Source organism: Oncorhynchus nerka, linkage group LG23, assembly GCF_034236695.1.
Source record: "Oncorhynchus nerka isolate Pitt River linkage group LG23, Oner_Uvic_2.0, whole genome shotgun sequence".
Lineage (NCBI taxonomy): Eukaryota > Metazoa > Chordata > Actinopteri > Salmoniformes > Salmonidae > Oncorhynchus > Oncorhynchus nerka.
Genome location: NC_088418.1, coordinates 5,731,259 through 5,747,417, shown reverse-complemented (window position 1 = coordinate 5,747,417; position 16,159 = coordinate 5,731,259). Strand labels below are relative to the sequence as shown.

Genomic DNA, 16,159 nt, shown 5'->3' with positions numbered 1-16,159 from the left:
ACTCACAAAATGTGAGTTTGCTATTCACAAGAAGCATTGCCTGATGTGAACCATGCCTCGAACAAAAGAGATCTCAGAAGACCTAAGATTAAGAATAGTTGACTTGCATAAAGATGGAAAAGGGTTACAGAAGTATCTCTAAAAGCCTTGATGTTTGATCCGCAACTACAGAAAACGTTTGGTTGAGTTTATTGTTGCCATATAATTGTTTGTGTCTTATGAGTTCAAGTGGACTGTGTTTGTCTGTTGCTGCGATTAAAATGAAGATCAGATCGAATGTTATCACCAATTTCTGCAGAAATGCAGGTAATTCCAAAGGGTTCACATACTTTTCCTTGCCACTGCATATAGTCAAGTTGTCGTTACTCTTCGTGTATTTATTCCCGGTGTTATTATTTTTCTACTATTTCTCTTTGTTTCTCTCTGGATTGTTGGGAGGCATTTCACTGTTAAACTACACCTGTTGTTTACAAAGCATTTGACAAATAACATTTTATTTGACACACACACACACACACACACACACACACACACACACACACACATACAGTTACCGTCCCTGATCTAATGCTCTGGTCTGTCTTTTGAGTCAAACACCTTCTCATCTGTTCCACAGCTGCAAACTGCTCCTCTATTCTGACTGCAAGGTCACAACAAACTCCTTAAACCATTCTTCAAAACAGAACAGAAACTAACTTTAACCCTCCTTAAAAATAGATAATAATATAGACAGTAATAGCTACTGTAAATTGGACTGTGCAGTTAGAACAACAGTAATTTAAGCTTTCTGCCCATATCAGACATGTCTACATCCCTCTAACAATGTTTGTGTTACTTAGAACCTCATGCTAATCACACTAGCGCACGTTAGCTCAACCCTCCCGAGGAGGGACCACCGTTCCCGTAGAGGTTAGTTAAGGAGGGTTTAAGGAGTTAGTTTGTGTTCTGATGTGGGTTAAGGAGTTAGTTTGTGTTCTATTGTGGGTTAAATAGTTAGTTTGTGTTGTATTGTGGGTTAAGGAGTTAGTTTGTGTTGTATTGTGGGTTAAGGAGTTAGTTTGTGTTCTATTGTGGGTTAAGGAGTTTGTTTGTGTTCCATTGTGGGTTAAGGAGTTAGTTTGTGTTCTATTGTGGGTTAAAGAGTTAGTTTGTGTTCTATTGTGGGTTAAGGAGTTAGTTTGTGTTTTATTGTGGGTTAAGGAGTTAGTTTGTGTTGTATTGTGGGTTAAGGAGTTAGGTTGTTTTCTATTGTGGGTTAAGGAGTTAGTTTGTGTTCTATTGTGGGTTAAGGAGTTAGTTTGTGTTGTATTGTGGGTTAAGGAGTTAGTTTGTGTTCTATTGTGGGTTAAAGAGTTAGTTTGTGTTCTATTGTGGGTTAAGGAGTTAGTTTGTGTTGTATTGTGGGTTAAGGAGTTAGTTTGTGTTCTATTGTGGGTTAAAGAGTTAGTTTGTGTTCTATTGTGGGTTAAGGAGTTAGTTTGTGTTCTATTGTGGGTTAAAGAGTTAGTTTGTGTTGTATTGTGGGTTAAGGAGTTAGTTTGTGTTGTATTGTGGGTTAAGGAGTTAGTTTGTGTTCTAATGTGGGTTAAGGAGTTAGTTTGTGTTCTATTGTGGGTTAAGGAGTTAGTTTGTTTTCTATTGTGGGTTAAGGAGTTAGTTTGTTTTCTATTGTGGGTTAAGGAGTTAGTTTGTGTTCTATTGTGGGTTTAGGAGTTAGTTTGTGTTCTATTGTGGGTTAAGGAGTTAGTTTGTGTTCTATTGTGGGTTAAGGAGTTAGTTTGTGTTGTATTGTGGGTTAAGGAGTTAGTTTGTGTTGTATTGTGCGTTAATTTAGTTTGTTTTCTATTGTGGGTTAAGGAGTTAGTTTGTGTTCTATTAGCTACTATAGGTGGAGCAGCAGAGGACACAGGAGGCTGCATGGAGGTACTATAGGTGGAGCAGCAGAGGAGGAGGCTGCATGGAGGTACTATAGGTGGAGCAGCAGAGGACACAGGAGGCTGCATGGAGGTACTATAGGTGGAGCAGCAGAGGAGACAGGAGGCTGCATGGAGGTACTATAGGTGGAGCAGCAGAGGAGACAGGAGGCTGCATGGAGGTACTATAGGTGGAGCAGCAGAGGAGGAGGCTGCATGGAGGTACTATAGGTGGAGCAGCAGAGGAGACAGGAGGCTGCATGGAGGTACTATAGGTGGAGCAGCAGAGGAGACAGGAGGCTGCATGGAGGTACTATAGGTGGAGCAGCAGAGGAGGAGGCTGCATGGAGGTACTATAGGTGGAGCAGCAGAGGAGACAGGAGGCTGCATGGAGGTACTATAGGTGGAGCAGCAGAGGAGACAGGAGGCTGTATGGAGGTACTATAGGTGGAGCAGCAGGGGAGACAGGAGGCTGTAGGGAGGTACTATAGGTGGAGCAGCAGAGGAGACAGGAGGCTGCATGGAGGTACTATAGGTGGAGCAGCAGAGGAGGAGGCTGCATGGAGGTACTATAGGTGGAGCAGCAGAGGAGGAGGCTGCATGGAGGTACTATAGGTGGAGCAGCAGAGGAGACAGGAAGCTGCATGGAGGTACTATAGGTGGAGCAGCAGAGGAGGAGGCTGCATGGAGGTACTATAGGTGGAGCAGCAGATGAGACAGAAGGCTGCATGGAGGTACTATAGGTGGAGCAGCAGAGGAGACAGGAGGCTGCATGGAGGTACTATAGGTGGAGCAGCAGAGGAGACAGGAGGCTGCATGGAGGTACTATAGGTGGAGCAGCAGAGGAGGAGGCTGCATGGAGGTACTATAGGTGGAGCAGCAGAGGAGACAGGAAGCTGCATGGAGGTACTATAGGTGGAGCAGCAGAGGAGGAGGCTGCATGGAGGTACTATAGGTGGAGCAGCAGATGAGACAGGAGGCTGCATGGAGGTACTATAGGTGGAGCAGTAGAGGAGACAGGAGGCTGTATGGAGGTACTATAGGTGGAGCAGCAGGGGAGACAGGAAGCTGCATGGAGGTACTATAGGTGGAGCAGTAGAGGAGACAGGAGGCTGCATGGAGGTACTATAGGTGGAGCAGCAGAGGAGGAGGCTGCATGGAGGTACTATAGGTGGAGCAGTAGAGGAGACAGGAGGCTGCATGGAGGTACTATAGGTGGAGCAGCAGAGGAGGAGGCTGCATGGAGGTACTATAGGTGGAGCAGCAGAGGAGACAGGAGGCTGCATGGAGGTACTATAGGTGGAGCAACAGAGGAGACAGGAGGCTGCATGGAGGTACTATAGGTGGAGCAGCAGAGGAGACAGGAGGCTGTAGGGAGGTACTATAGGTGGAGCAGCAGAGGAGACAGGAGGCTGCATGGAGGTACTATAGGTGGAGCAGCAGAGGAGGAGGCTGCATGGAGGTACTATAGGTGGAGCAGCAGAGGAGACAGGAGGCTGTAGGGAGGTACTATAGGTGGAGCAGCAGAGGAGACAGGAGGCTGCATGGAGGTACTATAGGTGGAGCAGCAGAGGAGACAGGAGGCTGCATGGAGGTACTATAGGTGGAGCAGCAGAGGAGGAGGCTGCATGGAGGTACTATAGGTGGAGCAGCAGAGGAGACAGGAGGCTGCATGGAGGTACTATAGGTGGAGCAGCAGAGGAGACAGGAGGCTGCATGGAGGTACTATAGGTGGAGCAACAGAGGAGACAGGAGGCTGCATGGAGGTACTATAGGTGGAGCAGCGGAGGAGACAGGAGGCTGTATGGAGGTATCATAGGCTACATGTTTGAGAAAGCTGGGCCTATAGCAGAAAGAGAGATTACAACAGATAACTAAGGCAAGGATTTATAAAGGGTGGCTAGAGAGGGGCAGAATCTAGTGGGACATATTTGATGAGGTGGAACCTGGCCTTTTAAACAAGTGTATAATCTGGGGCCCAACTTTCCATCAGAGAGCGACAAAAAATGGCTAGATCATAGATATACACGATGTGTATATGGACTAGACTTGTATCAAGGAAGCATGAGAATAGAATAGAAAACAAGATGTGTATATGGACTAGACTTGTATCAAGGAAGCATGAGAATAAAATAGAAAACAAGATGTTTATATGGACTAGACTGTATCAAGGAAGCATGAGAATAGAATAGAAAACAAGATGCCTGAGTAGCCTACATAAAGTGAGCCTTCCGCACGGTCTGTTAAAGTGACCATTTGTTTTAGGGAAGTGTGCTATCGGGAACTGAAAGGAGATCCTACTGGCTATACAACCTGACACCACAGTGGCCCGGTCCTTTGAAGAAGGCAATAAACAAACAAAGTGCTTGAAAGGTGATCAGCTTCTCACACACCATTTGTCTTGCTGAGGTGCAAAGCAGCCACACCATTCGGTGGCGTGCAGAAGAGCAGGATATAGACACACATGCAAATAGCAGAGTCAGTCAGTCACCCACTGTAGCCTGGTAGTAACAGAGTCAGTCATTCACCCACTGTAGCCTGGCAGTAACAGAGTCAGTCAGTCACCCACTGTAGCCTGGTAGTAACAGAGTCAGTCAGTCACCCACTGTAGCCTGGTAGTAACAGAGTCAGTCATTCACCCAATTTAGCCTGGTAGTAACAGAGTCAGTCACCCACTGTAGCCTGGCAGTAACAGAGTCAGTCATTCACCCACTGTAGCCTGGCAGTAACAGAGTCAGTCATTCACCCACTGTAGCCTGGCAGTAACAGAGTCAGTCAGTCACCCACTGTAGCCTGGCAGTAACAGAGTCAGTCATTCACCCACTGTAGCCTGGCAGTAACAGAGTCATTCACCCACTGTAGCCTGGCAGTAACAGAGTCATTCAGTCACCCACGGTAGCCTGGCAGTAACAGAGTCAGTCAGTCACCCACTGTAGCCTGGTAGTAACAGAGTCAGTCAGTCACTGTAGCCTGGTAGTAACAGAGTCAGTCACCCACTGTAGCCTGGTAGTAACAGAGTCAGTCATTCACCCACTGTAGCCTGGCAGTAACAGAGTCAGTCATTCACCCACTGTAGCCTGGCAGTAACAGAGTCAGTCATTCACCCACTGTAGCCTGGTAGTAACAGAGTCAGTAATTCACCCACTGTAGCCTGGCAGTAACAGAGTCAGTCATTCACCCACTGTAGCCTGGTAGTAACAGAGTCAGTCACCCACTGTAGCCTGGCAGTAACAGAGTCAGTCATTCACCCACTGTAGCCTGGCAGTAACAGAGTCAGTCACCCACTGTAGCCTGGTAGTAACAGAGTCAGTCACCCACTGTAGCCTGGCAGTAACAGAGTCAGTCATTCACCCACTGTAGCCTGGCAGTAACAGAGTCAGTCACCCACTGTAGCCTGGTAGTAACAGAGTCATTCACCCACTGTAGCCTGGCAGTAACAGAGTCAGTCACCCACTGTAGCCTGGTAGTAACAGAGTCATTCACCCACTGTAGCCTGGCAGTAACAGAGTCAGTCAGTCACTGTAGCCTGGTAGTAACAGAGTCAGTCACCCACTGTAGCCTGGCAGTAACAGAGTCAGTCATTCACCCACTGTAGCCTGGCAGTAACAGAGTCAGTCACCCACTGTAGCCTGGTAGTAACAGAGTCAGTCACCCACTGTAGCCTGGCAGTAACAGAGTCAGTCATTCACCCACTGTAGCCTGGCAGTAACAGAGTCAGTCACCCACTGTAGCCTGGTAGTAACAGAGTCAGTCAGTCACTGTAGCCTGGTAGTAACAGAGTCAGTCAGTCACTGTAGCCTGGCAGTAACAGAGTCAGTCAGTCACTGTAGCCTGGTAGTAACAGAGTCAGTCATTCACCCACTGTAGCCTGGCAGTAACAGAGTCAGTCATTCACCCACTGTAGCCTGGCAGTAACAGAGTCAGTCATTCACCCACTGTAGCCTGGCAGTAACAGAGTCAGTCATTCACCCACTGTAGCCTGGTAGTAACAGAGTCAGTCACCCACTGTAGCCTGGTAGTAACAGAGTCAGTCATTCACCCACTGTAGCCTGGTAGTAACAGAGTCAGTCACCCACTGTAGCCTGGTAGTAACAGTCATTCACCCACTGTAGCCTGGCAGTAACAGAGTCAGTCACCCACTGTAGCCTGGTAGTAAAAGAGTCAGTCATTCACCCACTGTAGCCTGGTAGTAACAGAGTCAGTCACCCACTGTAGCCTGGTAGTAACAGAGTCATTCACCCACTGTAGCCTGGCAGTAACAGAGTCAGTCACCCACTGTAGCCTGGTAGTAACAGAGTCAGTCATTCACCCACTGTAGCCTGGTAGTAACAGAGTCAGTCACCCACTGTAGCCTGGTAGTAACAGAGTCAGTCACCCACTGTAGCCTGGTAGTAACAGAGTCAGTCATTCACCCACTGTAGCCTGGTAGTAACAGAGTCAGTCACCCACTGTAGCCTGGTATTAACAGAGTCAGTCACCCACTGTAGCCTGGTAGTAACAGAGTCATTCACCCACTGTAGCCTGGCAGTAACAGAGTCAGTCAGTCACTGTAGCCTGGTAGTAACAGAGTCAGTCACCCACTGTAGCCTGGTAGTAACAGAGTCAGTCACCCACTGTAGCCTGGTAGTAACAGAGTCATTCACCCACTGTAGCCTGGTAGTAACAGAGTCAGTCACCCACTGTAGCCTGGTAGTAACAGAGTCAGTCACCCACTGTAGCCTGGTAGTAACAGAGTCATTCACCCACTGTAGCCTGGCAGTAACAGAGTCAGTCAGTCACTGTAGCCTGGTAGTAACAGAGTCAGTCACCCACTGTAGCCTGGCAGTAACAGAGTCAGTCATTCACCCACTGTAGCCTGGCAGTAACAGAGTCAGTCACCCACTGTAGCCTGGTAGTAACAGAGTCAGTCACCCACTGTAGCCTGGTAGTAACAGAGTCAGTCACCCACTGTAGCCTGGTAGTAACAGAGTCAGTCACCCACTGTAGCCTGGTAGTAACAGAGTCAGTCAGTCACCCACTGTAGCCTGGTAGTAACAGAGTCAGTCACCCACTGTAGCCTGGTAGTAACAGAGTCAGTCATTCACCCACTGTAGCCTGGCAGTAACAGAGTCAGTCATTCACCCACTGTAGCCTGGCAGTAACAGAGTCAGTCATTCACCCACTGTAGCCTGGTAGTAACAGAGTCAGTCATTCACCCACTGTAGCCTGGCAGTAACAGAGTCAGTCAGTCACCCACTGTAGCCTGGCAGGAACAGAGTCAGTCAGTCACCCACTGTAGTCTGGCAGTAACAGAGTCAGTCAGTCTCCCACTGTAGCCTGGTAGTAACAGAGTCAGTCAGTCACCCACTATAGCCTGGTAGTAACAGAGTCAGTCAGTCACCCACTGTAGCCTGGCAGTAACAGAGTCATTCAGTCACTGTAGCCTGGTAGTAACAGAGTCAGTCACCCACTGTAGCCTAGCAGTAACAGAGTCAGTCATTCACCCACTGTAGCCTGGTAGTAACAGAGTCAGTCAGTCACCCACTGTAGCCTGGTAGTAACAGAGTCAGTCACCCACTGTAGCCTGGTAGTAACAGAGTCAGTCACCCACTGTAGCCTGGCAGTAACAGAGTCAGTCAGTCACCCACTGTAGCCTGGCAGTAACAGAGTCAGTCAGTCACCCACTGTAGCCTGGTAGTAACAGAGTCAGTCATTCACCCACTGTAGCCTGGTAGTAACGGAGTCAGTCAGTCACCCACTGTAGCCTGGCAGTAACAGAGTCAGTCATTCACCCACTGTAGCCTGGCAGTAACAGAGTCAGTAGCCTGGCAGTAACAGAGTCAGTCATTCACCCACTGTAGCCTGGCAGTAACAGAGTCAGTCACCCACTGTAGCCTGGTAGTAACAGAGTCATTCACCCACTGTAGCCTGGTAGTAACAGAGTCAGTCATTCACCCACTGTAGCCTGGCAGTAACAGAGTCAGTCAGTCACCCACTGTAGCCTGGCAGTAACAGAGTCAGTCATTCACCCACTGTAGCCTGGCAGTAACAGAGTCAGTCATTCACCCACTGTAGCCTGGTAGTAACAGAGTCAGTCATTCACCCACTAACAGAGTAGCCTGGCAGTAACAGTCATTCAGTCACTGTAGCCTGGCAGTAACAGAGTCAGTCATTCACCCACTGTAGCCTGGCAGTAACAGAGTCAGTCACCCACTGTAGCCTGGTAGTAACAGAGTCAGTCATTCACCCACTGTAGCCTGGCAGTAACAGAGTCAGTCATTCACCCACTGTAGCCTGGCAGTAACAGAGTCAGTCACCCACTGTAGCCTGGCAGTAACAGAGTCAGTCATTCACCCACTGTAGCCTGGCAGTAACAGAGTCATTCACCCACTGTAGCCTGGCAGTAACAGAGTCAGTCATTCACCCACTGTAGCCTGGTAGTAACAGAGTCATTCACCCACTGTAGCCTGGCAGTAACATAGCCAGTCATTCACCCACTGTAGCCTGGCAGTAACAGAGTCAGTCAGTCACCCACTGTAGCCTGGTAGTAACAGAGTCAGTCATTCACCCACTGTAGCCTGGTAGTAACAGAGTCATTCACCCACTGTAGCCTGGTAGTAACAGAGTCAGTCATTCACCCACTGTAGCCTGGTAGTAACAGAGTCATTCACCCACTGTAGCCTGGCAGTAACAGAGTCATTCACCCACTGTAGCCTGGCAGTAACAGAGTCATTCACCCACTGTAGCCTGGTAGTAACAGAGTCAGTCATTCACCCACTGTAGTCTGGTAGTAACAGAGTCAGTCACCCACTGTAGCCTGGTAGTAACAGAGTCAGTCACCCACTGTAGCCTGGTAGTAACAGAGTCAGTCACCCACTGTAGCCTGGCAGTAACAGAGTCAGTCATTCAACCACTGTAGCCTGGCAGTAACAGAGTCAGTCACCCACTGTAGCCTGGTAGTAACAGAGTCATTCACCCACTGTAGCCTGGTAGTAACAGAGTCATTCACCCACTGTAGCCTGGTAGTAACAGAGTCAGTCATTCACCCACTGTAGCCTGGCAGTAACAGAGTCAGTCAGTCACCCACTGTAGCCTGGCAGTAACAGAGTCAGTCATTCACCCACTGTAGCCTGGCAGTAACAGAGTCAGTCATTCACCCACTGTAGCCTGGTAGTAACAGAGTCAGTCATTCACCCACTGTAGCCTGGCAGTAACAGAGTCAGTCATTCACCCACTGTAGCCTGGCAGTAACAGAGTCAGTCAGTCACTGTAGCCTGGCAGTAACAGAGTCAGTCATTCACCCACTGTAGCCTGGCAGTAACAGAGTCAGTCACCCACTGTAGCCTGGTAGTAACAGAGTCAGTCATTCACCCACTGTAGCCTGGCAGTAACAGAGTCAATCATTCACCCACTGTAGCCTGGCAGTAACAGAGTCATTCACCCACTGTAGCCTGGCAGTAACAGAGTCAGTCATTCACCCACTGTAGCCTGGTAGTAACAGAGTCATTCACCCACTGTAGCCTGGCAGTAACAGAGTCAGTCATTCACCCACTGTAGCCTGGCAGTAACAGAGTCAGTCAGTCACCCACTGTAGCCTGGTAGTAACAGAGTCAGTCACCCACCCACTGTAGCCTGGTAGTAACAGAGTCATTCACCCACTGTAGCCTGGTAGTAACAGAGTCAGTCATTCACCCACTGTAGCCTGGTAGTAACAGAGTCATTCACCCACTGTAGCCTGGCAGTAACAGAGTCATTCACCCACTGTAGCCTGGCAGTAACAGAGTCATTCACCCACTGTAGCCTGGTAGTAACAGAGTCAGTCATTCACCCACTGTAGTCTGGTAGTAACAGAGTCAGTCACCCACTGTAGCCTGGTAGTAACAGAGTCAGTCACCCACTGTAGCCTGGTAGTAACAGAGTCAGTCACCCACTGTAGCCTGGCAGTAACAGAGTCAGTCATTCACCCACTGTAGCCTGGCAGTAACAGAGTCAGTCACCCACTGTAGCCTGGTAGTAACAGAGTCATTCACCCACTGTAGCCTGGTAGTAACAGAGTCAGTCACCCACTGTAGCCTGGCAGTAACAGAGTCAGTCATTCACCCACTGTAGCCTGGCAGTAACAGAGTCAGTCATTCACCCACTGTAGCCTGGCAGTAACAGAGTCAGTCAGTCAGTCAGTAACATTCACCCACTGTAGCCTGGCAGTAACAGAGTCAGTCATTCACCCACTGTAGCCTGGTAGTAACAGAGTCAGTCACCCACTGTAGCCTGGCAGTAACAGAGTCAGTCATTCACCCACTGTAGCCTGGCAGTAACAGAGTCAGTCATTCACCCACTGTAGCCTGGCAGTAACAGAGTCAGTCAGTCACCCACTGTAGCCTGGTAGTAACAGAGTCATTCACCCACTGTAGCCTGGCAGTAACAGAGTCATTCACCCACTGTAGCCTGGCAGTAACAGAGTCATTCACCCACTGTAGCCTGGTAGTAACAGAGTCAGTCATTCACCCACTGTAGTCTGGTAGTAACAGAGTCAGTCACCCACTGTAGCCTGGTAGTAACAGAGTCAGTCACCCACTGTAGCCTGGTAGTAACAGAGTCAGTCACCCACTGTAGCCTGGCAGTAACAGAGTCAGTCATTCAACCACTGTAGCCTGGTCAGTACCCACAGTAGTAACAGAGTCATTCACCCACTGTAGCCTGGTAGTAACAGAGTCATTCACCCACTGTAGCCTGGTAGTAACAGAGTCAGTCATTCACCCACTGTAGCCTGGCAGTAACAGAGTCAGTCAGTCACCCACTGTAGCCTGGCAGTAACAGAGTCAGTCATTCACCCACTGTAGCCTGGCAGTAACAGAGTCAGTCATTCACCCACTGTAGCCTGGTAGTAACAGAGTCAGTCATTCACCCACTGTAGCCTGGCAGTAACAGAGTCAGTCATTCACCCACTGTAGCCTGGCAGTAACAGAGTCAGTCAGTCACTGTAGCCTGGCAGTAACAGAGTCAGTCATTCACCCACTGTAGCCTGGCAGTAACAGAGTCAGTCACCCACTGTAGCCTGGTAGTAACAGAGTCAGTCATTCACCCACTGTAGCCTGGCAGTAACAGAGTCAATCATTCACCCACTGTAGCCTGGCAGTAACAGAGTCATTCACCCACTGTAGCCTGGCAGTAACAGAGTCAGTCATTCACCCACTGTAGCCTGGTAGTAACAGAGTCATTCACCCACTGTAGCCTGGCAGTAACAGAGTCAGTCATTCACCCACTGTAGCCTGGCAGTAACAGAGTCAGTCAGTCACCCACTGTAGCCTGGTAGTAACAGAGTCAGTCACCCACCCACTGTAGCCTGGTAGTAACAGAGTCATTCACCCACTGTAGCCTGGTAGTAACAGAGTCAGTCATTCACCCACTGTAGCCTGGTAGTAACAGAGTCATTCACCCACTGTAGCCTGGCAGTAACAGAGTCATTCACCCACTGTAGCCTGGCAGTAACAGAGTCATTCACCCACTGTAGCCTGGTAGTAACAGAGTCAGTCATTCACCCACTGTAGTCTGGTAGTAACAGAGTCAGTCACCCACTGTAGCCTGGTAGTAACAGAGTCAGTCACCCACTGTAGCCTGGTAGTAACAGAGTCAGTCACCCACTGTAGCCTGGCAGTAACAGAGTCAGTCATTCACCCACTGTAGCCTGGCAGTAACAGAGTCAGTCACCCACTGTAGCCTGGTAGTAACAGAGTCAGTCACCCACTGTAGCCTGGCAGTAACAGAGTCAGTCATTCACCCACTGTAGCCTGGCAGTAACAGAGTCAGTCATTCACCCACTGTAGCCTGGCAGTAACAGAGTCAGTCAGTCACTGTAGCCTGGTAGTAACAGAGTAATTCACCCACTGTAGCCTGGCAGTAACAGAGTCAGTCATTCACCCACTGTAGCCTGGTAGTAACAGAGTCAGTCACCCACTGTAGCCTGGCAGTAACAGAGTCAGTCATTCACCCACTGTAGCCTGGCAGTAACAGAGTCAGTCATTCACCCACTGTAGCCTGGCAGTAACAGAGTCAGTCAGTCACCCACTGTAGCCTGGTAGTAACAGAGTCACTCACCCACTGTAGCCTGGTAGTAACAGAGTCAGTCATTCACCCACTGTAGCCTGGCAGTAACAGAGTCAGTCAGTCACCCACTGTAGCCTGGCAGTAACAGAGTCAGTCAGTCACCCACTGTAGCCTGGTAGTAACAGAGTCAGTCAGTCACCCACTGTAGCCTGGTAGTAACAGAGTCACTCACCCACTGTAGCCTGGTAGTAACAGAGTCAGTCATTCACCCACTGTAGCCTGGCAGTAACAGAGTCAGTCAGTCACCCACTGTAGCCTAGAAGGCTGGCGACACAATTCATTTTGCTAACTTAGCATAATAGCTTCAATGTATCATGTATCATTTGTAATATCTTCACTTTTAAAGTCAATATGATCAGTTAATGCAATAACATCGAGCACATATGCAGATGCCGGGCTACAGAGTGTCCAGTGGGTTGACTGTGGCTTGCATGTTATCCGCGCCATGCTGAGTTGCATTGCCACCGTGCCTCCCGTGTCACCGGCGCTGAAAGGATAGAAAGGGTTAAATTAAGAAACGGGTGGGGGGGAGGGGAGGGGGCTTGACAGCAAACCAGAAGAGGGGCGTATACAAACACTTTCGCCTACAGGAGAGTCCTGCGAGAGAAAAACAGCGTGTATACAGCGTGGACAGGCTCTCGTTTGGTTTACACTTTTTGGACACGGTGAGAGCTGAGGGACGCACTTGACGCTTGGATCGGAAGGCTACTGGTTTTACACTGCGGAGAATAGCCAGCAGCATGTCTGGATTCGCGACTGGATGGATAACGGTTGTGCTTGAAAGGGAGAACTCCTCAAACTAGTTGTTTTTTCTTCTTCCGGGAGATCCACTTTTTGGGTGGTGTGATGGTGTGCCAAAGGTGGACCACACCAACGCGTTAATCTCCATCTGCGAATTCAATATGACGCTTTTGGATAGATGATAGCCCAGATAATGGGCGGGAGGGAGAATGTGTCCAAAATATCAAAACCAAGGAGTCCTGCGTACCACAGATGAGAGAGAAGAGAGCAAGACGGTTTGATTGTAAGGCGAGGAAAAGGTTTAATTCTGGTAAAAAAAAAGGTGGAGAACGTGGCGCCGGAAACGGGGGCTGCAACTCTCTTGATAGAAGACTCTACCTGGAGTGCAACACGCGATAAGACTACATGTTTTTTTTAAAACATAGTATACACGTTGGGCGCAACAAACAAACAAATAATTCCGTAGTTATTTCATTACTTTACCCATGGGCAGTTTTACACAGTCGCCCTGACAGCATTTTGGAGAAATAACTTTGGAGATCCACTCCGACATAGAAGAAGCATATCATTCACGGGGATACCAAAGGAAACCTGAACCTCGCTGAATGGACCTTTTTTAACTTTGATCGTTTTTACACATTGAATCTGAACCCACTTTTTGTTCCACTTGAAGACCGCTCTTCACCGACTTTGATCTGACGTTAATGAACATGAACATAAACCACGTGGTCCCAAACTTGACATTTTGACCGATTTGTTTTTCTTGATTCCTCTATTCTCCTTTCCCCCCACCCCTTTCCCCTTAAAATTGTCATTCTGAATCCAGAAGTGGCTCCGAAGTGGTGTTGCGGCTCCTCGCCCGCAGCGGATCCGGAGCTGGGAGTGTCTGCAGCGGGAGGAGCTGGCGGAGGACCCCTTGCATCACCGCAGGGACCAAAGACCGGTCAGGTGAAAAGGATGGTTCGATTGGCGGCAGAACTCTTGTTGCTTTTAGGACTTGTACTTCTTACCTTACATATCACCGTGTTACGGAGCAGCCCTTTGCACCAAGGGAATTTGACTTTGAGCCAGGATCAGCTGGATACGTTGCTCGCAGAGGTGAGTGCTATTTATTAATCGGTGTCATTCTATCAGAACCTGTAGTATATATTGATGGGGCTCTTTCGGCTATTGAGTTTGGGGTTAGAGCTTAAAATTGGGAATAAACCTCTAATAATAAACCTCTAATGACTACACGGTAAAGGGGTAATGACCATGTTGTAAAGGGGTAATGACCACGTTGTAAAGGGAGTAATGACTACACGGTAAAGGGGTAATGACCATGTTGTAAAGGGGTAATGACTACGTTGTAAAGGGGTAATGGCTACGTTGTAAAGGGGTAATGACTACACTGTAAAGGGAGTAATGACTACACGGTAAAGGGGTAATGACCATGTTGTAAAGGGGTAATGACTACGTTGTAAAGGGGTCATGGCTACGTTGTAAAGGGGTAATGACTACACTGTAAAGGGAGTAATGACTACACGGTAAAGGGGTAATGACGATGTTGTAAAGGGGTAATGACTACGTTGTAAAGGGGTCATGGCTACGTTGTAAAGGGGTAATGACTACACTGTAAAGGGAGTAATGACTACACGGTAAAGGGGTAATGACTACGTTGTAAAGGGAGTAATGACTACACTGTAAAGGGAGTAATGACTACACTGTAAAGGGAGTAATGACTACATTGTAAAGGGAGTAATGACTACGTTGTAAAGGGAGTAATGACTACATTGTAAAGGGAGTAATGACTACATTGTAAAGGGAGTAATGACTACATTGTAAAGGGGGTAATGACTACACTGTAAAGGGAGTAATGACTACATTGTAAAGGGAGTAATGACTACATTGTAAAGGGGTAATGACTACATTGTAAAGGGAGTAATGACTACACTGTAAAGGGAGTAATGACTACACTGTAAAGGGAGTAATGACTACACTGTAAAGGGGGTAATGACTACACTGTAAAGGGAGTAATGACTACACTGTAAAGGGGGTAATGACTACACTGTAAACGGAGTAATGACTACACTGTAAAGGGAGTAATGACTACATTGTAAAGGGGGTAATGACTACATTGTAAAGGGGTAATGACTACATTGTAAAGGGAGTAATGACTACATTGTAAAGGGGTAATGACTACACTGTAAAGGGGGTAATGACTACACTGTAAAGGGAGTAATGACTACACTGTAAAGGGGGTAATGACTACATTGTAAAGGGGTAATGACTACATTGTAAAGGTGTTACTATGAGTTTGACAGCAATTTACAGGCAAGTAACATTCTGTATTTAATATTACATATTACAGTACAACACCTGTTATATATATATATATTACAGTACAACTATATATATATATATATATATATACGGTATTAAAGCAAGTAATGTGTAATGACACACAGTACTATACTGTAAAATTGACTGTATTATACTGTATTAAAAAAAAGACAAGTAATTGCTACTGTAATCGTAGTTAATGAATTTCATTCATTCATTGAGGGAAGGGGTTTTGTATTTCACCGATTTTCCTGTTATTACGAGTTATTGGCGCTAGCTAGGTAAAGTGTTTACACATTACAGCGTATTAATGAATAATTAGTGTTTTTATATCACTTCGCCCATTCTAGGGGCGGCAGGGTAGCCTAGTGGTTAGAGCGTTGGACTAGTAACCGGAAGGTTGCGAGTTCAAACCCCCGAGCTGACAAGGTCGTTCTGCCCCTGAACAGGCAGTTAACCCACTGTTCCCAGGCCGTCATTGAAAATAAGAATTTGTTCTTAACTGACTTGCCTGGTTAAATAAAGGTAAAATAAAAAAATAAAAATTCTAGAGGCCTTAACAACGTCTTCCAAACTGCCAGCGACTACAGGGCAAAACAGACTCGACAGGACACGACAAAATGCTCAACCGTTAAAAGTTGAAGACTGGCTGCCTTGTACATTGTAAATTGATTGGGCATTTTAACCACACAGGAGTTAAGGCCAGGCACCAAAGGCTGAAATTACATCTATCCATTTATTTATTCATTTTGAGATTTGTTGGTATTTTGTGTCTATTAATGTTAGTAATTTCATAAAGTAAACATATAAATATCAACAATGTAATAAAAAAAAATATATATTTTCTTTAGTTTATCATGCTACAATCATACAGATGCTCGTGAATTTTTAACCACGCTTAAAATGAACATTGCATCAAACATTTCAAAGTTTCACATCGTTTAAAAGCCCATTTCACATCGTTTAAAAGCCCATTTCACATCGTTTAAAAGCCCATTTCACATCGTTTAAAAGCCCATTTCACATCGTTTAAAAGCCCATTTCACATCGTTTAAAAGCCCATTTCACAAAGAATGTTTACAAACTCACTGTATTTAGTA

General features: G+C 47.2%; 2 protein-coding genes across 3 annotated transcripts in view; both read left to right on the top strand.

Annotated features, from left to right (window-relative positions):
* The window catches only part of LOC135564040 (uncharacterized), a 21,380-nt gene extending 7,691 nt beyond the window's left edge, over window positions 1–13,689 (top strand). Inside the window, exon 4 of the mRNA XM_065008449.1 lies at window positions 13,564–13,689. Coding sequence (XP_064864521.1) covers window positions 13,564–13,689 — 126 coding nt within the window. The remainder of the gene's footprint in view (window positions 1–13,563) is intronic.
* The window catches only part of ism1 (isthmin 1), a 94,278-nt gene continuing 91,715 nt past the window's right edge, over window positions 13,597–16,159 (top strand). For both annotated transcript variants that reach the window (XR_010460646.1, XM_065007801.1), the window contains exon 1: window positions 13,597–13,835. Coding sequence is in view for 1 of the 2 variants with exons in the window: in XM_065007801.1 (XP_064863873.1) it covers window positions 13,695–13,835 (141 nt within the window). In the remaining variant the exon portion in view is untranslated. The remainder of the gene's footprint in view (window positions 13,836–16,159) is intronic.